Below are 20,461 nucleotides of genomic sequence, written 5' to 3' on the forward strand. Positions count from 1 at the left end.
TGCATCCATAGATGCTTCTCAAGCAAATCCCGGGATGTCATTCTCCCCTTGTACTCGGCCTTGGTGAGGCCGCAGCTGGAGTATCCTGTTTTGGGCCCTACAAGTCAAAAAGGATGTGGAGAAGCTCAAGAGAGTCCAGAGAAGAGCTACACGCATGATCAGAGGTCAGGAAAACAGACCTTACGACGACAGGCTGAGAGCCATGGGGCTCTTTAGCCTGGAAAAGCGCATGCTCGGGGGTGACCTGATGGCCATCTATGTTTATCAGGGGTGACCACCAGGATCTGGGGGAACATTTGTTCACCAGAGCGCCCCAAGGGATGACAAGATCGAATGGTCACAAACTCCGCCGCGACCATTTCAGGCTGGACATAATGAAGAACGTCTTTTACTGTCCGAGCCCCCAAGGTCTGGAATAGCCTGCCACCAAAGGCAGTTCAGGCACCCACTTCGGATGCCTTCAAGAGACATTTGGATGTTCATCTTTTTGGGATCCTTTGACCCCAGCTGACTTCCTGCCCCTGGAGCAGGGGGCTGGACTCGATCTTCTGAGGTCCCTTCCAGCCCTAATGTCTATAGAATCTATGAACAGGAAACACTTGCTGACTTGTACTTCTATTCAAACTAAGGGGGCACCTCTGCTACCTGTTGAAAAAGTGTGGGTTAGGGGCTAAAGCTCCTGGAGATCTAGGTTTCATTCCTGGTGTCTGTGTGTGCGTAGATAAATCATTTTAATTGAGGACCTAGGAAACAGACATAATACTTAAGTCGCAGGGGCTGGTTAGTGAAATGTGTTTAATATTCATAAGCTATTCTGCCATCCTAAAAAAGAAGACACTTCTATGGCAAGTATGCATTTATTTATTTTACTTACCTGACACTTCCGAAAAATGTCATTACATATTGTCACGTATCACCTGCAGTTCTGATCATACAACCCCATTCAGGAGTTTATAACTCAGTATAAAAGTTAATTCTGGGTTTAACCATTTCCACAGTAAAGTAACTTGGAGGTGAATGAAGTCAGTAGATAGATATTCTGTTCTAGTGTCTAAAAGAAAGGGAGGAAATAAGAGAGGCTATTCTCTAATACATCTGTCAATATAGCTGTCGATTCCTCTTGCCCACCATTTGTATGGTTGTTTCTCATTTTCTTTGACTAAAAGTTCCTGTCATGGAGTTCTCTTCTGCGTGCCTCATTTCTGAACACATCAGTGTTTGCCCCTAGCACCCAGTCCGGGATCTACAAGGGCCACATTTCTCCAGGAAGGGTGCAAAACTGCTATGCCTGAATTGCAGTTCAAGCACTCTTGTCCATCCCAGGCAGTGACAACCAAACAGACCTCTGCCTCACAGGCTCATGCTCTCAAATTGTACCGCTGAGAGATGCAGAAAAATTTAACTCCCTTGAAATTCAGTGCAGTAAAAAAGGATTTTCGACATCACATGTATTTGTACTACAGCACATCTGCACCCTGTAGAAGTCATACGAAAAATGGTTCTCACCCGCTTCTAAGCAAGGACTTGGTTGCAGAATACCTCAAGGTTGAAAATGCAAGCTTACAAATGAACTCAGCAAACAAAGCAGTACATTCATTTTTATGATTCATTACAAGAGCCAAGTCCTACAGCTTCATTACTTTTACAAAACAGACAACATTACATTATGAAGTATTATAAAAGTACACTGCAGTTGTCACAATAAGAGAACAGGGATAATGTATCACAAAAGGCACACTGCTCTTTCGTGTTGCTTGTTCACTCAGTCTACTCAGCCACAATGCACAGTCATTTGCAGTGGGTCATCTTGTTGTTAATCTGAATTAGGAAGGATCTGCTGCACTTGTCACACCTTAGCACACACACAGGGCCAACATGTAGAAAGTGTTCATGCATTTGACTGTGGCACAGTCCAGATGGAAGCCCTTAGCAGGATTGACCTCTTCCCTGCTCCTGCAGTATCTGCCTCCTCTCTCCCAGGCAGTCCCTCCCTGGGGTTGTGGTAACGGGTTCTCTGCGTCCCTCTGTCACAACCCCAGTTCTTCAGAATTGTACCCGACGTTTCACTCTTTCTCCCTTGCTGAAACCTCTTGACCTGTCTGCCCTCTCTCAGTTATTACTTAGCTCCATGAAGCAGTGGTGCATCTATTTGGTCTCTCTGCAAGACGGTGTCACAGTAAAACACAGCTGTATTGTTTCAGTAACCGGCTACACTCTAAACAGCTTCTTTCTGTTACTTAGACTTTCGTGTCATGTGGCGCCGTAAGAGTGGAGGATGCTGTCGCTGCTCTCTGTCAGCAGTGAGCTAGACTTGTGCCAGGCTAAGAGTACAGAGAGACCCGCGCTTTCTGGGACATGGTGATGTCTGGGTATGTCGCTGGAGGGCTGTGACAGTGCTATTTACAGCTCGTGCACTCTTCGGCTACGTACAGATGTGGGGGAAAAAACCAACAGTGCTTTACTTTCAGCTTGGCACACCCACAAGAGGAACTGCATCAGTTTGACCCGCCTTGCCCAGCATCTGTATAGCTTATGCACTTCCGCAGGGCTTTTTGGGATTTGTATCTAACAGCTGATTGAATCAGCATATTGAGTCAAATAGCTGACTGAACCAGCTATTACATAAAAGTGCCAAAAAGCCCTGCTGAAACACGTGAGCTATGCAGACACTGGGCAAGCCGAGTCAAACTGAAGTGATTTCTCTTCCAGTGAAGCACTGTTGGTTTTCTTTTTCTTTTTTCTTTTTTTTTTGGGGGGGAGGTGGCGGGGGTTCCCATATCTGTCAGCACCCTTTATTCATATATATCAGGCCAACAATTTGCCGAAGCACAGGCCAGAGGTCTACCTTCAGGACTTTTCAGAAACATGGCACAGCATGAAACCTCATGGCTGTCGTATGCAAAAGCCCGAGAAGCAGGCATCAGCAGCTTCCCGTCCAACTCAGAGAGGGAATACTATACAATTTATTAGTAAAACAAGCATGTAATGAACATGAAAATGTTATCAGTAGCATTTGTTACACTATGAATAACTTCAACCAAAACTGCTAGCTTGGTTTTCAAAATCGACTCGTTTTTCCCGGGCTGTGGAGCTCAGGAGTGTGGGCTGGGGGAAGAGCTGAGTGCCAAGAGAACGTGACAGGGCCGGGATGCCACGTTGCCACAGCCTAATGAGATCGGTCAGTCCTTTGTCACTGACAAGTTTCACTCTCCTATCATTTTTAATTGTTCCGTACAGCTTGTGCAGTGGACAGAAGTAAGTTTAGGCTGGAAATTGGAAGAGGATTTCTAATAGTCAGAGGAAGGAGCCTGGAACAGCTCTCCAGTAGGAGCAGCAAGAGGAAAACAAAGGAGAAAATGAAAACCCTGCTAGCTTTGAGGTGGAACCTTATCGTTTCTTTGCCTGGGCGGAGGGATAGGCTGCAGCTGTGCGATACCAGGGACCTGGACCCCAGTGACCCAGCGGGGACCTTCCAGCCCTGTGTCCCGTGTAAATTATGCATCTGCTCTGCTACACAAGATAAAAGAGTTCTTTGCTCTTCGCAGTTCCTTTGCAAGATAGCCTGTTATTGGAAAAACTTGTTGCAGCTAAAGAAAACTAAATTGAAAAAGCATAGTTTTTCCTATGTGGCCCTGAATAAGTTTACAGCATCTTGGAATATGATTTATTATATCAAACCAAAGCAGACAAGCATAATGAACATACCCAAAAGCAGGCAGTGTCCAGCATGTGTTCATTTTAAAGTATTCCTCTCACAGGCACTGGAAAGTAATGTTAGCACGACTTTTAGCTGCTTTGATAATATTCACATTATTTTTTGCCACAGGGTCATACCTGCCCACTGATTTTTAAAATCCCCTGGTTCCCTTTTCATCATAAGTAAAGGGATGCAACCTGTAGCACAGGGCAGGAGAATGCAACTCCATAGAGAAGGCAAATGATGTTAACTGCCCAGGACTAGTTAGCAGCCACCTTCAGGTGTTTTATGAATCGATGAAGCATTAACGTGTAATTCCTAAAAGCAGTGGTTTGCCTATGTTCAGCTTTTTAGTTATTCCAAAAATCCAACAACCTATTTGATATTTCAGAAAAGTGTGGGCATTTGAATCAGCAGATGATGAGAGATAACTGATACACTTCACTATAATCCAGTGGACTGAGATTAAATGCAGTTATGCAGCAATTTTGCCAAGTAACATTTTCCTTTGCAAATTCTGAGCATCAGTTTATGCAGCAGATAAACAAATGAATCAAAGTAAGCAAAGAGGAGAGGCACAAGAGTTTTAGCTAAATGGAGAACCTAAAACATTGTTTTCCTCCAGTGGCATAATTTGTACTGCCAACAAAGCAGTGAGCATCACGTTTACAATCTAGGCAGTACAGCAGCATCACAAGGAAATAGAGGTTTAGTGTGTCAGTATAATTGCCATGTCCTGTGCGCAGAAGTATGAGAGGTGCTGCATGCATTTACCTGAGGAAACCTGGCCATCAAAGCATTTGGCCTGTTCATTAGTAAATAATCATTAACCTGCAAAGTTAGGGCTGAGCCCTACCATTTTCAAGCAGACAGAGATGAATGGACATGTACTTTTCTTTTTAACAAACTACTAGAATATATCTATTCACCTCTGGTGCTGAGAGGGAAGCCTGCTAGCTTTAATGGACTGGATCCGCCGTGGTGCCGGCAGCGCCGCCACGCCATTCTGCTGGAGTGTGGCAGGTCAGCAGCGTCCAAGGCGCTGACTCAATGTGTGGAATTCATCTCTGTTTTACTCTGTCTTATCTGACACCCAGAGAAAGCAAAGAAAAGATTTTGAATAGGAGGGTCAGGTCAGTGGGGTCCGTGCACACCAATGGTGATCTCTTCTTTAATTATTAACAATTAAAAATGAAATTTTTTGGCCTCAAAAAAAATGTCTTTGCTCTCATTAGGAGTACAGCAGGGTTGGGTGGCTCTGCTTGCTGAAGCGGTGTGGAGCAGGGAAAGACGGGAGCAAGAGCTTGTAGCATTTTGTAAATAAGCCTGTGATTTTTCTAAGTCTCAGTGCTAGCAAAAAAAAGAAAGTTCCAGTAAGGCATACAGTAAATGAAGATATTATGTATTAGGGATGGAATGAATCTGTCACTTTGACGGATTGTGAGGCAAAGAACAGATTAACAGATTACTCATAGTCAGAATGCAGCTCACTGTGAAAAATGTGCAGGAAATGATAAGTGTTGGTTTGTGCTGATTTAATGATATTTTAAAACTACAATAACACCCTAAGAGAGTAATATAATGTAGCTCATGCCTTGCATTTTTTAATCATCAACATATTGCTGGTTTGACCTTAACATAATTTTGATATTCCCTTTAAAATATAACTTTCAAACTATACAAACTGATATTGCAATATCAAATACTTAGTCATACAGAGATAAATATTTTTCTATTTAAGCTTTCTAGTAAAATTTGCACTTGAAAATCACTTTTTTCCTGATTTGTGTGTATAAGTTACTCTGCATTCTTGTAGGTAATGTATCTTATTATTCTTCAGCACATTCACCAAGTTTTCCATCAAAGAAATGTTTTTCTGACCTGGAGCTGAGAAGAACTGAACAGTTATGTGACTAAGGACCTTATTTATGAACCACTATTGAATTTTTCATGGTGTTCTGGCATTTATATAAGAGACTGTGGGAATGCACCAAGAGCAGAACTGTTGGAAGTGTTTTTTCAGATGTGGCAATGGATGGCCTAAGATGTGGCAGTAGATGACTGCTTCATTGTTCTAGAAGTCGCTGTTGCTGGGAACTGAAGTTTTCCTTCAGGGTTTTCTGCCCCCTTGCAGATCTGAGATGAAGTTATGTATGTAATACAAACATCTTTTCAGATTCTTTGTTGTTAATGGAGTTCAGGACTAGTAGATAGTCTCTCAAACAAGTACTACTGGCCTCGTTTCATTGGAATAGTTGCCATAAAATGGATGATTTCTCCAGCTGCATGCCCATCATATATTACAAAGTAAAGCCCCAATCATCCCAAGAGTTGGTGTCGTCAACCTTATCCTTGGCATTAATTAGACTGAAGTCAGGAGGACAGCATGTGTGCATAGGGCTTAGTATTTGTGAGAGTTGAGCATGTGGTGCTCATTCAGTAAGCACTGACCATGCAAAATCTCTACAGTTTTTTAAGCAATGTTAGGTCACCTTGTATTGAACTGTGTACGGTACTGAGTTAATCACTGGTAGGTTCTCGTAGATATAACGAATGCACAAGCCAGTAAAAAAAAATCTCGTTCTCCACCACACCTGAACTAAACACTGCAGGCTTCATTCGGCCACCCTAATTCTCAGTAATAAGTGCCTTTTAAATTAATGGGACGAGTCATGGAACAAGGTATTAGGTACCCATTGCAAAGATGGGTGGCAGAACTTCGGCCTGTTCGGTTCCAGATATATTTAATACAGCAGAATCATGGCACGGACTATGTTCTCGACTGCCACGGACAAGTGAGAGAGAAAACTAGCTCCTTTTCCCCCTCTAGAATGCTTTTCTAGCCTTGGCTCACAAACTGCCCTGCTTTGGCCTTACTTAAGTTTTTGGTGGCAGAAAGATTCAAAGTTGGCCCTTCCCTTCTGTTTGTAAATCACATGCTAACCTGTTGTTTATGAATCATAACAGAATCGTGTATTCACTTACGTTGTTCCCTGGTTACGTTGTTTCCCGGTTGTTCACGAATCTGGTGTTCTCTCCAAGTATGCGCTGTTCGTTGTTTCTGGTACGTGACCGGCTGTATGATACCGATGATGCTCTCTCTGATCCCTGATTGGCAAACTGACTGTGGGCACAGAAGAATAATCAACAGCACATAATGACTGAAACACTTCCTAGACCATCAGGCATAAAACATGCATAAACATGTTCAGGTCAATATTTTTATAAAGTGATACGATTGCCTGAATACTCAAAGATCGAATACAATCCAAAAAGCAAGAGTAGAGCAAATGCACCGTCTTCAGTTACAAAGGTGGCTGTAAATCTTTGACTAATTCTGGTTTCATTTCCTCCCATTGTAAAATCAGTTTATCAAGCAAATTGAGAAAGATTTGAAGGATGGGCCCGCACTGCTCTGGGATTTGTTATTGCTGTCGGTAGGTCTGAGTCAGAATTCTCACTGGAAAAGGCTTTGTTTCAGCATTTGTTAATACAGTACCAGCAAGGTTTCCTAAACACGTTTCATGACAGGCACAATTTGCTGCAAAAAATAAGTTTCAGTCACATATTTCAGTCACTTCCCAGACATGTAAAACAATGATGGAAGAACTTGAGATGATAAGTAAAAGTGTTGAGACTTACTGTGCTGCACCCTGAGCAAGTTACAGATTCATTTAGAATTTCAGTGCTGAAGGGAATGGTGAACCTAGCTTTGAATATGTAGGAAAACGGCCCATTTTGGATCTTGCCACAGTGTGATGCAGGGTGTGGTCATTCCTTCAGGTATCTCGAGTCATGCCTACCCTGTTGCAAGAATGTCATGAATTGGGAATCGGTTCACCTTTGTCCCTGGACAGAAGTGTCTGCGCGTGCACAGCTAGGGGCTCCCAGGAGAACTGTGACCTTTGAGGGCTGTCACTACTCCTGAAACAGCACCAGGGGCTGGTTGAGTATCCAGACCATCAAGGCTCCCACTAAAGGAGGAGGAAGACCTAGACTGTCTGGTTGCCAAGGAAAAGGAAGAGGTCATAGCCCACAGTTGCAGTTTCTGCTCCCCTTTCTCAAAAGAAAAAGAAAAAAGTTCGGTTGAGAAGCTGCAGAGATCTTGGAGGGCCCACAGCACCCTCCCCTATGGCACCACAAGCAGAGGGCCACACAGCCCCTCCACTGGCACCCATAAATCAACCTGCAAACCCCAGGGCACAGCGCTGGTGAGGCCCCAGCTGGAGTACTGCGCCCAGGTGTGGGCGCTGCACTTCAAGAAGGATGTGGAGAAGCTTGAAAGAGTCCAGCGAAGGGTCGTGCATATGATTAGAGGTCTGGAAGACAGGCCATGTGAGGAGAGGCTGAAGGACATGGGGTTGTTCAGCCTGGAGAAGAGAAGACTTAGTGGGGACTTGGTGGCAGCCTATGAGTATATAAGAGGTGAACATCAGGGCCTAAGAAAACATCTGTTCATCAAGGCACCCCAGGGGAAGACAAGGACTAATGGACATAAACTGCTACAAGATCACTTCAGATTGGACAAAAGGAAACACTTCTTTACAGTTCCTGTGACCAGAGTCTGGAACAAACTCCCCCCAGAGGTGGTACAATCACCTACCCTGGAGATCTTCAGAAGACGACTGGACACACACCTTGGGGGTCATCTGATCCCAGCAGTCTTTTCTTTCCTGCCTAAGAGCAGGAGGCACTGGACCTGATGATCTCGTGAGGTCCCTTCCAGCCCCAACTTCTATGAATCGAAAACTGACAGGCCCCTTTCCAGTGCAAGGGCTGAAAAGCCCCTGGAGCATCCAGCCACACAGGCACCATAAGCAGGGGCCATGTGCCCCCGCTCCCAGGACCTGGCAACCCTTTCACTCCCACCACCCATCCCAAACAAGGCTGGTACGCCACCATCTAGTGTCTGAGGCAGAGAAGGCAAGCTGAGAACGAAAGCTTTGCTTCCCTAGTCATGCCAGCTGTGGTCTGTTGTTGGCACAGTCAAGTCCTGGCTGCTCCAGGGCAGCCCCTCGCCCTCCACGTGTTTGGGAGTAGAAAGGGAGGTGAGGAGCAGTGCAATCTGGCATACCTGGATGAGTGCCCAGACGCTGGGTGTGAAATGCTGCCTGTCCCCACGTAACGCTGAACCAGCTCGCAGAATAGTGGATTTTCCTGGTGTGCTCTGGAGACGGTCCAGGAAGTTTGACCTGGTCTTCAGTGGCCTGCACACTAAGACTCTTGGGGGTAGACGTGTATGTGGGACGCTCTAAACATTGCGTCTGTCCGCACCCTCAATGTCAAATGCTGTGCTGCTTAGCATTCCTCTTTGCTATCAGGAAAGCCGTGGCTGGGGGTTTGCACGTTGATTGTATTGATTACAGCTTGAGGCCCTGATAGCATAAACAGAGAGTGTGTCTAATTAATCACAATGCTTGATTAGCTTTTCTGTATTGAGGAGATAAACTGGCTTCTTGGAAAAGTTCACCCCCAGAAGAGTCTTTCTTCAGTCAATGCAGAAGGAAGGGTAAATTGGACACAGTCCACAATCCACATTGCTCAGCAGGCCGGCCCCCACTTGTCTTCATGCAGGGCTCTATTTTCATCTAAAAGATCCCAGCACAGGGATCTGAAGAAGTGTAACTCGCTCATGCTGTCTCACGAAGTAAGCACATATGCCGTTTGAGATGCTTCCTTGAAAGCCGAACCTCCAGAGGCTGCAAATTTCATGTGTGTCTAACGCCTGTCTTGGCTGCTAGAGTAAAGCATCTGTCAGCATTTCCATTATAAGCCCACTTCTTAGAGTTTTATCAGTCAACTGCAAATCTTTCTCTCTGCTGAAACTTGGCAGACAGTGTTTCTGCACAGGTTAAAATTTGTGTTTTGGGAAAGATTGGTGTGGTCACTTTACTGTCCACACGTGGCTTTGCTGTTGCTGGACAGGTTTTCATCATGCACTTTAATAAAAGGCTTTAGCTTTAGCAGTAACATTTGGTCAGCAATGAGTCCATAATATTGAATTGCATCTATTAACGGAAATTTAAAAGAGCCAAGATATTACAGTTTAAAATTGGCTATTGAGGCAGTATAAAAATATTAAAAGGCACCTACTGGAGGCCTAGTCTTTTAGATGAGAGAGACAATATCATTCTCTCTCTTTGGATCTCATCCACCACCAATCTTTAACAGCTCTGTGTGTGCCATTGTGGTGATGGTGGGTGTTTAACACTCATGCTTTAAGAAACATTACATGTAATCTTCTTTAGATTGGTCATGTAATTTCTCTTGGGTCTTATCTTCACTGGGAAACCTATTGTGCTTGATTGCAGTTGTGAAGGATCGTCTAAATGTGCTTCACCACAACTGACCACTGGTTGTAAACCAGCACTTTGCATTAAGCATCAGCAGTTAAGTTAAGCATAAACTAACGAGGATTAAATCCTGGCCCCACGGTAGGACAAAGACTCAAGGACTTTGGCTGGATGCAGAAAAAGCAGAAGTCTAAATATCAGCAGGTGATGTGATTTTAACTGTGACCTCCCTTTGCCCAACTGGTATTCTTAGGAACGAGGGGCGCTCAGAGCCAAGTGGACAGAGGTTCTGCTCAGAGCACGTGCACGTGCTGGGGCTGAGCAATAGCACAGCCTAGCTGCGATGCCGGTCCTACTAGAGTGAAGGCGTACACAAGAGCATTTTAAACGTCCTGTTGTGCAAATGCCGAAGTGATGGGAAGTTTGCTAAGTAGCTTTCTCTGGATGCCTGCAGTATTTGCTGAATTTCTACACCAGCTGTTCTGTTTCCCAAGGCAGAGAACTCGTTTTCGATGTTGGCTGCAAAAGAGCAGGTGCGTGTCCTCCAGACTGTGTGTACACACCAGCAGCAGATGATGTGGGAGCAATAGCATGTGCTCCAGCAGCAGAACAGCAACAGACAGAAGGAAAGCGCAAGGCCTGTTGTAGCAGCCACTCGTCTGACTCAGCTCTGCCAGGCTCCCCTGTCAGGAAAAAGCCCTCCAGTGCGCGGCGTGAGGTCAGCATGCCTTCGCAGAAATCCCAGCAAGCACCAGTTCTCTCTTTACCCTGGCCTGGATCACGGCCCAGCCTGGCAGCATAAAGCAGTGAAAAGTCAGTCAGTTCAGCCAGCTTTGCGGATTAGAGAAGTCCTGGTGTGATAGAAAGCCGTGCCGACTGCTCTTGTGCCTCGCACTTCTGGCCAGTGGCTCAGGGATGTGACCAGGATGTCCTCATTTCCAGGTGCTGAAACGGCCGTGAAACTGCTGTTTCGTGCCACGGATCTGTCCAGTTCCCAGCCAGCCGCAGCATCAGGCAAGCATAAAGCACTGGGTTAAAGTCCCTTTCTGTGGTTTTCCACTGAGCACAGCTTGGGCCAACCTCAGAGAAGACGTCTCTGAATGTATGAGCATGCAGGTAGTATGATTTGCGCTGCAGCGCAACCAAGGGACTTTGTGGCGTGAAGTACTGACGTGGCACATAACGAAAGTATCGTCTGGACACTGTGGAGGTTAGGATCTAACCCAGTGATTCTGAACCAGGGTGCGGCGGCAGATCCTTTCAAGGGTGCCATGCAATGTTAGCCACGCATAGGTGGGCAAACATGATTCACAAGATAAACCCAGAGATCTGCAGTAGGAATCCATCGAGTTAAAAGCACCTGTAACTGCTGTGGTCTTTCTGAGTTCTCTGCAACAGGATAACTGCTCTGGTATTTTTCTGCAATCAAAAAACAAGTGAAAACTAAGAGCCGGCCTTCCCTGGGGGTGCCTCAAGCCGATCCAGGGAGGCCTCGAGTCTAAAAAGGCTGAGAACCACTTGTCTAACTATCATGAAGTTTTCCCTCATGCTTCAGGGCAGCCTCGTGGACACTGAGATATGGAGCTTGCATTGCTGTTGTATTTAGGGGGGGACATGGTTTGTATTATCACTGTCCTTGGTGGAACAGTTTCTCCATCTTCCCTCCCTTCCCCTCATCACATCACATTCATTTGCTGTGTCCTGGAAATGATGTGGAAAGTCGGGGGGAAGAGTCTTCCCTGAAGTTTTATTGTTGGAAGAGACTCTCTGGGTCGAGTCCTTTTCCACCTCTTTGTTGTCCCCGTGTCTTACGTGCAATGCTGTTTCATCCTGCCAGAGTCCTGAAGAACCATTTACACGTCTGCTTTTAATGGGCAGTCCGCTTAGGATTAAGTCAAAACAAAGTGAGGAGGAGAAGGGAGACCTACCCAGGCTCTGTGTCGGTGGGTTTTCAGAGACTTGGGGAGGCAGACTAGGGCCACGCTTGGAAGGGTAGATGCCCAAGAGGTGGAATAGGATCTGGCTGGATGAAGGGGAGGATGGGCATGGCAGGGGGACCTGGTTTTCCTGAGTGCTGAGCCCCCACAAATACCACTGGTAACTGGGAGAGGCTCAGCACCATTGAAAGTTGAGTTGAAATATATGTGTGCAAGTTTACTTTTTCTAACAAGCTGTTTTCTAGTCTAATGTAAACCTGAAATTTGTTGCCATCCAGGGTATTTCAGGCTGCCATAATTAGGGAAACTAAATAAAATGTTATCAGAAAATTCCACATTAGCATGAAAGTCCATGACAAACCTTTGTAGATTTATTTTAATGTATTAGGATGAAATTCTAGTGCATAACATGTTAATTGTGCTTATTTTATTATTAGGTTTGATTTGATAGCTGGCATTAGCAGATGAATCTATAGCAAAATACACTGTACATCAAAAGAACCATGTCAAAGCAAAAAAGTTTGTGGGTTTTTGGTCAGATATTTTAGTTATTATCAAATGCATTATTTTCTTGAAAGAAAATGTCGTGAGCTCCAGCGCCAGCTGAAGAGAAGCGTGTAGAAGTCTATGTGGGAAAGGCTGCTTCTTGTAATGTATTTACCCAGGAAAGTTCAGCTCATAAGCAGCCTCTCTCTGGTTTTCATTAAGCTCCTGCTGTTATCCAAAGTTACCCAATCAGAAATCAGAAAACTTAGTATTCCTCATCCTTTGCCCTGAGCACACAAAATGTGGCACTTCTTCTTACTGAAACACTATTGAAATTAAACTGCTTCATCAGCATTGGATTTTTCCCCAGCTGGGCCAGACTGAATGGTGAAATATTGGTGCTTCTGTGTCTTTCTGTTACTGGTTCCATGTCCATGTAGGAGCGCTTGACTGACACCAGAGCTTCTGAAAGCCTCCCCCGGTGTGGACACTGCTGCATTTTACATGAGTACAGTACAAGCCCAACGCCACCTGCAAAATGGGCTCTACTGACACAAGCGCAGTGTCATTGTCCCCTTTGGAGCCCTGAGTGCCACCACGGTGCTGCCAGCCCAGCACACACCTGGCTGGAGGTACTGACCTTCAGCTTGAGCAGAGCAGAAAGTGCTACCAAGAGAGCCCTCACGTTTAACTTCCTGCTCTGCTCAAGCTGAAGGTCCGTGTTAGCAAACACATGCAGCGTATAATTTGGCCTCATCTTACATTCTGGTTTCATTCTCTTCTTATGAAATGGTTTGAAACCAATTGAGAAACTGGAGAGGAGCAGAGAGCTTTGTTCGAATGACTGATATTTGGATTCCTGTTTTTCAGAGACTGGCTAAACGTGTTCAGCCCACCCATCATCCCGCCGAGCCAGCAGCTAGCTGGGCACACCAAACCGCCAGCGAGCGTAGGCGCTCCAGGTAGGAATTTCTAAAGCATAGGTGACTAGGGGTAACCCTGCAGACTGACCAGGAGAGAGATCTCTAGAAGCCTGTCGTCATACAGCAGCATGGGATTTGCCCTCAGAAGAAATGCCCCATGCTGGGTTTGGAGGGGTAGTGAGAGCCCACAGGGTGTACACACCGTTTACTCAAGCAGTTATTTCCACCCAGAACCAATCCACCTACTTGAAAGGAGTTGGGCTGAAACTCATTCAGAAGGGACCACTTGCAAGTCAGCATCAGTCAGGAGTGTGGGTCAAACCCAACATGGAAGCTTGGCATTACTCGTGAGCACTGGTAAAGGCCACTGAGTCACCACCTTAATCAGATGCCAGCACCCAGGATGTCAAGTCTGATGGTTGCAGTGACGAGGAGCCTAGCTGGAAACTGGAGAGCCATCAAAAATGGATCAGAAGCAAATACAGCCCCTGCAAAGGTCCTTTTCCCTTATCTGCTGCCCTAGGGAGTAAAGCAGGTTCCTGCATTTTTCTTCAGGTGCAGAGAATTTATTGTGAGAGCTCATAAATCTCAGCTGTGTTTTTGGGCCGCCCAAGGGATGAAGATGTCTCAGTGATTTACTGACTAAACTAGATTATGCCCCTCAAATTGGGAATCCTTTCAGAGGTATACATTTGTAATTGCTTATGACAGCAGAATAGGACTTTGCTGTCAAGAGAGGACCTTGTTTTGAAGAATCGAATAATATGTTATGTTAAGTGTCCTAAGTAAGGCTAAGAGAATGGGACAGTAATCCTTGAGTTAAAGGCATGCTGAGCACACATTTCTGCTAGGTGCTGGAGAAAGTTCTTGGAGCTAGTATTATGGAACATACAATTTACTGCGGACATCCAGCATTTCCATAAAGTTAAACACTGAATAAGCCTGCTAAATTGCGGCTTTCTCCCATTCAAGCAAGACCCTGATCAGCATAATCTGTGATGCGGTCATAAACTAATTTGGCATTGGTGGTGAAATCTTTTGAGACACATTGATAGTATTGCTGTAGGAAACGGAGAACCCCTGTTCACTGTAGCAACAGTGGCTTTTTTGTTTTCCTCTTTCCAGGGTGGGGGACCCTAACTTCTGACCTGTCGTCTCACTGAGGCAGCTCAGATAATCCCCTTCCAAGCATGCTGGCAACCATATGTGCCTGCTGAGCTCACTGGGCAGCATGAGTCCCTTCACCATGGGAGCTGGCAGATGTAAGGGGGAGTGACCGAGCAGCCCCATGACTCGCGCTGGCCAGACAGGGACACTGCTGGGCTGCCTTTCCTCCCTGCGAGAGGGTGATGGTCAGCTCAGCAGCTCAGAGGAGGAGTGGACACAGGTGCCCTGGAGAGCTCTCTGGGAAAGGAAGGAGCTCTTGGACCAACTTTGTCCCAGCTCCACTGAGTCCCAGCTGTTCACCTGCAGACCTTGGGAGGTGGTGATACAGGCAAGACTGACTGTCTGTGTGTTTTGGTCAAACACAAGTTGTTGGGTGTGGTGAAATTTAAGGGCCTGTGATAAGTGGCATTGAACTAGGCAACCTAGCCTGGTTTCCTGTAAAACACACATGCTGTAGAACGGATGCGCTCACCTTAACTCTGTGAACCTTTATACACAGCCTTGTGTAGCCAGATTAGGGATTTGACCTGGAAGTAACAACTGGGTACCTTGCTGTACTTCTTGCAGAGCATCTTTCATGCAGAAAGGTCTTATTTTGTTATAAACCCACGTTAGATCGGCACATACCATGAGCAGCTCTCTTCAATCCGTTATTTCCAGTCAGCACCTAGGCCACAGCAGAAGCACTCACAGCGCACGGCCTGCCAGATCCCAACAAAAGCCATGTGTTCTACTAAAGGCCTGATCACAAGCATACGGGAAAGGAAAGGTCAGAAGACCCCGCGGCAAAAGAACGGCGTGTTGGTACTTCGTTCACAAACAGAATCACTGCAGGAGCTCGAGGAATCCCTGCTTCTCCGACTGCATTTTGCTCCTGATGTCACATTAGAAATTTAGTTCTGATATATTTGGAAGCTATACAAATAGCAACTGCCAGACTTCAATAACTTCTGGCTCTTAAATCACGAGCGTTCAGGTGCCACAAGATAACACAATCATATTATCAGTAATGAAAACCTTTAATGATGTATAACCCTCGGAAAATATCCTTGTCATTTTAACCTTATCTCAAAAGAAAATGGTGCATATAATTTTATTAATCCTGCTAATAAAAGATTTGGAAGATATCGTTTATTTTGGGCTTTGCTCGGGGAAATGTAGAAGTGCACATTTTCCAGGACTACCGTTGCACTTGAGCTTTCAGTTTCTTTCTTAACATTTGTTTCTTTAGAAAAGTAGTTTTCTGTTAGGTAATGCAAAGTAGACTTAAGAGTCAGAAGTGTTGCACCGAGGTCACCGAGAGCAAAATTTGGGACAGTGTATTGGATAACTTCTAAAATAGTTTATCTCCTTTGGGTATTGATGTTCCACACGCATTATCTCCCTCTTTCTCAAACTCTTTGGAATTGGACCATTTTTGTATCAATACTACTTGTCTTAACTGCTTATAAGACAGGACTCTTCACAACTATGAAGCTAGAGAGTTTTTTTCTTAGACTACCAATATCGACAATATTTATATGCTAACTCTGGAGCACAGTACAGATTTTGAGCACCTTGGTTCAATGTTCAAGGGTCAGATTGGAGAAAATATTAATGATGTTCTTTTGAATTTGCATCGCCACTGACATTGATTGCCCTGGAGAACCAACCACTGATTCCAGGTCAGACATGACCCAGACACCTTGTATTGATCCCTTGACCGTGAGTAGTGTTCAGGTGCTAAACTCGGGAACACAGTGAATATGGAGGAGGATGTGTTTATACCGTGCACTAATGCACGGACAAATGCCAGGACATCTCCTTTCTGGGTGCTCACCGTTGGACATGTAGATAAGCTGATCTCCATTAGACATGGGGGTGCCTCCCATGACTTCACTGGGACCCACGCTCTATCACAGGGCCTGCTGCTTTTGTCACTTAGCTAGAAGGCAGGTTCAGTGTTCCTAGCAGGCCTAAGCCGAGATGCCCAGACATTTTTTTTGTTTTAACATGACTTTGACAGTAAATAGCGCTGCTCTCAAAATCAGGTTATACTATAACAGTTATATAAAGTCCTCCTTCCCAGAGCTTCAAACTCTGGAGCATGCTGGGGCAGCCAGGGGAGAGGCAGGTGGGGGAGAGAAGTTAGCACCTGAAAAGGTAATGGAGAAGATGAATTAGGCTCAGCCAGTTGGAGGGGAAAGCATATGGCAAGACAATGGAAAACAAGACAATAGAAGGGAGAGAAAATGAATGGATTAAGGATGCGGTTGCAGATGAACAGAGAGAATGGAAATCTGAGGCTGCATGAGGTGGGGAGGCCCGAATGTTTGCCTGCCTTGGGGGTTTAGCTCAGCTGCAGAGTAAGACATCTGCAGGATCTAGGTGGCCCTTGGAGCAGCTGTTCTATCAAAGCGCTGGCCGGCCTGGCCTGGCCTGGCCTGGCCGCTGAGGATAGCAATGCAGCTCTACTGGTTTACTGCTGATTAAATTGAGACAGTTTCCTCCTGACTACATTGTTAACACTACTCAGAGCACAAAAACTGAAATGAAAAGGTATATGTTTCCTTCTCTGGGCACCTAACACGCCAGCCTTTCTTTCCCCTTTCCTGGCTGCAGATAATGTAACCTGTATTTCCTTGTGTGATCCCAGCTGTAAATAGATTGAGGGCTGTGAAACTGCTGCTGTTAGCATAACAGGCCATTACTTGTTATGAGGTAGCAGAGCATACACGCCACTTGGGTTTGTATTAGTGCTCTGAGAAAGAGATAAACATTTATGATGAAATGCAAGATACAGATTGCATTCAACTGTGAATTATTTCCTATCAAAAAGTTATACATCGTATAACTTACGTTGAGCTTGTATAAAACACAGGATTGAAAAAAGAGCTTGGCAGTATGAAGCGCCTGTAGTACATATCCATCTTCAGCTCTAGCAGCAGACTTGTGCTAGAGGCTAAGAATTAGTTTCTGTACCCAAAAAACATTCTCGCAGTTTACATAATGCTCAAAACACTACATTTAAAATGATTTATTAGCTGACAGCATCTAATTTCCGCGGTGGTGCAGCACACCCTCCTATATCCCTTACCTATAATGTCTGTTTGGCTGGAAATCTGACCCCCTGGCATTAAAATCTTGTACACCAGGATTAATTTGCAAACTGGCTTTCAGGAAATAGAAATATTGCATTGTCTGAAAGCAGCAGAAATCGTATATAAAGCAGGAATTCCTCTGTGCCTAGCATTTCAATATTTACTTACAGCAGACCTGCGGTGGGCTGGTTGCCTTGATGCCTCTTTTGCTACCCTGAAAGAAGTCCTTGATGACACACACTAATAAGTGCAAGTTTTTCTTCAAAGTTTCTAACTTGGAAAGACTGGAGACCCAGGAAGGATGTGGCGAGCGTCTGCTTGCCTTTTAAACTGCGTTTTGTCCCCAATGAATCTTTTTTAGCATTGCTAGGCTCAGAACTCACATGGCTTCCTTTCAGGGGCACGAAGAGTTGCCAGGGGCTCCTATACAGCGTCTGAGTCTGTTCTCTCGTAGAGACATGGGTGAAATAAAGTTCCTCTTGCATATTTGCACAACTGTAGCAGACAGCCGAATGGAGTCCAAAGATCTCCAGATTTACCCCGAAGCTTTGCTTTTGGGTTTCAGGGGCTTGCACTAATAACATCTTGCCACCATGACCAAAATGTGATGAAACTGTAATATCTTTAAGCAATTGCTGCCCTGATATCAAGACACTGGGAAGTGCAGTAATTATAGTTCCATGTGTAGAAGCCAATTTTCAATTACATTTCTTGAATGTTTTACAATCTGGTGTATATTTTTAATTGCTACACTGCCTCACTGTACTTAAGGACAACTTACAAAATCATGGATTTATTTAAAATATAAGCCATTTTTGGTTTATAGTCAGCAGACTGCATATGGCGCAGGATCTAAATGATTATTTATGGTGCTCTGTAAGTAAAATGTTTATCAGAATAATACCCGTCTGCTTACCAGCCCTGTAACATTTGGGCTAAGTCTGTTCACCAGTTTTCAGTGGGATCCAGTATGAAAAGGGCTCAGAGTTAGAGGAGAAACACCAGTGTGAACTCTTCTACTGCAGCAATATTGGCATGGCTCTAAGCGTTAGAGTTTGATGCAGATTTTGATGCAGAATTTCCTCACCCAGTTCTCTAAAGCCAATCAGTGAAACAGAAGTAGTTAAGCATATTCAATATAGGTAGTACATTTGTAATGTATAATAATAGAAAACCTATAAAAACTCAATGAGAAGTTAGCAAGCTTGAAAGTAAATGATGTGAGACCAGCACAGCAAGGCTGAACTCTTTGGATAAAGGCCTTTCATTTTATGTTTGATTTTCTGATTCTTCCACCTGGAACATTTTGATAGTGTGCAGTTTCATTCTTACAGATTTTAAAAGGCAATTGACTGCATTTTTATGTGCATGCAAAATACATTATTATTTAAGCAGCTGATTGGGAAAGATCTCCATTAGGAGTACTTTGACCAGGTATCAACAGGATTATTTTTTGGTTAGCTTTAGTAGATGATTCCAGCAAGCATGGTGTTATCCAGTTCTTGGGCGAGCCCTGAATGATGTATGTTCAACTGAAATACAGTGATATCTTAGACTCTCAATGAAAGCATAAATTCACACTTTGAGGGTGACCATTTTAAGGTTTTGCACAGAAGTCAAAAGAATGACACCCCTTTGGGGAGCGTGTCATGTGTGACAGATAAAATTGGCGTCTCCCTGGCACTTTGTGAGCAATGGAGCAGTAATTTACTCTGTTTTTCCCCCTTCACACAGGTGAAGATGACTTCAGTGCTGAAGATGATGAGGAAGTCTTGACTCTTCAATATGATCCATGTCTGAACTGTTATTTTGATCCAAAAACTGGGAAATACTATGAACTGGCGTAGCCAGGTTGCACTATGGAGGGCGTTCCTCTGTTGAAAGAGACGTACATGTTTAGTTCCCGGTAAAGTACTGAGCAAAATATAACATTTTTGTGTCATTTCAACAATTGACTTGACAAGCAGTTTGCAAATGGAATGTATTGTTTTGTAAATAATATCCTATTGTTGTAGTTTTGTACTCGGTTATGTTGCAGTGAAAAATCACACAATGCACCAGCTCGTGGGGCTCTGACATTGCCTCTGATGCTGGCTTATTTTATATTCAGTATTAAGGACTGTATGTGAATAAATTCAGTTTTTGCAGCACTAGTCTGTAAATTATGGCTTGATACAAACAAACTATATTTTTTCACTCCTTGTTTAATGGATATTTGTTTTAATTGGTTCCCTAGCATCTTATCTTTATTCTTCAAGAAATACAGTGTGATGTTCCAAGACGTGTTCTGCGAGCACTCTCTCCTTCCTCGTCACAAAAGGCAACTTTCCTTCCTCTGCAAGAAAGTTTCTCACTAATTAAATGATATTACCATATCAGTGCTTCTGAGACACCTTAACCACCTAGTTGGGAGCAGTCCTGCTTTGAGCAGGGGGCTGGACTAGAGCTCTCGAGGGCCCCTCCAGCCCTCGTTTTCGACGGTTCGGCGATCCTTGGCGTTGGTGCCGACAGTTTCATAGAAAACGGGTTCTTAATAAGTGAAAGCAGCTATGCGCAGTGTTCGCAGGTCGGATGCACTCAGCCTGCGCGCTCACACACAAGTATTTTAATTGCTGTGTTCCAGTAAAAGACAGTCTCTGACTGGACCCATTTTTATGTTCTTGTATCACTTTGCGATCGAGTCAAGCTGAGGGGGAAATAGCCAATACTTTTTCCCCTTGTAGATGCCGTTCTCCTTTTCGTCAGAAAGAAGACTAATGTAGGGGATTTGTCCATGGTTCACATGCTCTTAAATCAAGGCAAACATCTGAAGCATAGTAAAATACTGGAAGGCAGGTGACTGCTGATGTTTTGTGCAAAGGCCACTTGACTCTTGGGC

General features: G+C 44.6%; 1 protein-coding gene across 9 annotated transcripts in view; it reads left to right on the plus strand.

The window, feature by feature from the left end:
• Positions 1 to 19,897, plus strand: part of CUNH3orf67 (chromosome unknown C3orf67 homolog) — a 116,004-nt gene extending 96,107 nt beyond the window's left edge. For 8 of the 9 annotated variants that reach the window (XM_019536737.1, XM_019536746.1, XM_019536740.1 and 5 more), the window contains 2 exons: positions 13,284 to 13,375; positions 19,318 to 19,779. In XM_019536737.1, coding sequence (XP_019392282.1) covers positions 13,284 to 13,375; positions 19,318 to 19,430 — 205 coding nt within the window. In that variant the 3' untranslated portion in view covers positions 19,431 to 19,779. Of the gene's footprint in view, positions 1 to 13,283; positions 13,376 to 19,317; positions 19,780 to 19,819 lie in introns of those variants that run through there. The other variant, XM_019536742.1, reaches the window with a different exon arrangement.
• Positions 19,898 to 20,461: the final 564 nt, after the last annotated feature.

This window comes from Crocodylus porosus, unplaced genomic scaffold (assembly GCF_001723895.1).
Source record: "Crocodylus porosus isolate Cpor-Errol unplaced genomic scaffold, CroPor_comp1, whole genome shotgun sequence".
In the NCBI taxonomy this organism is placed as follows: domain Eukaryota; kingdom Metazoa; phylum Chordata; order Crocodylia; family Crocodylidae; genus Crocodylus; species Crocodylus porosus.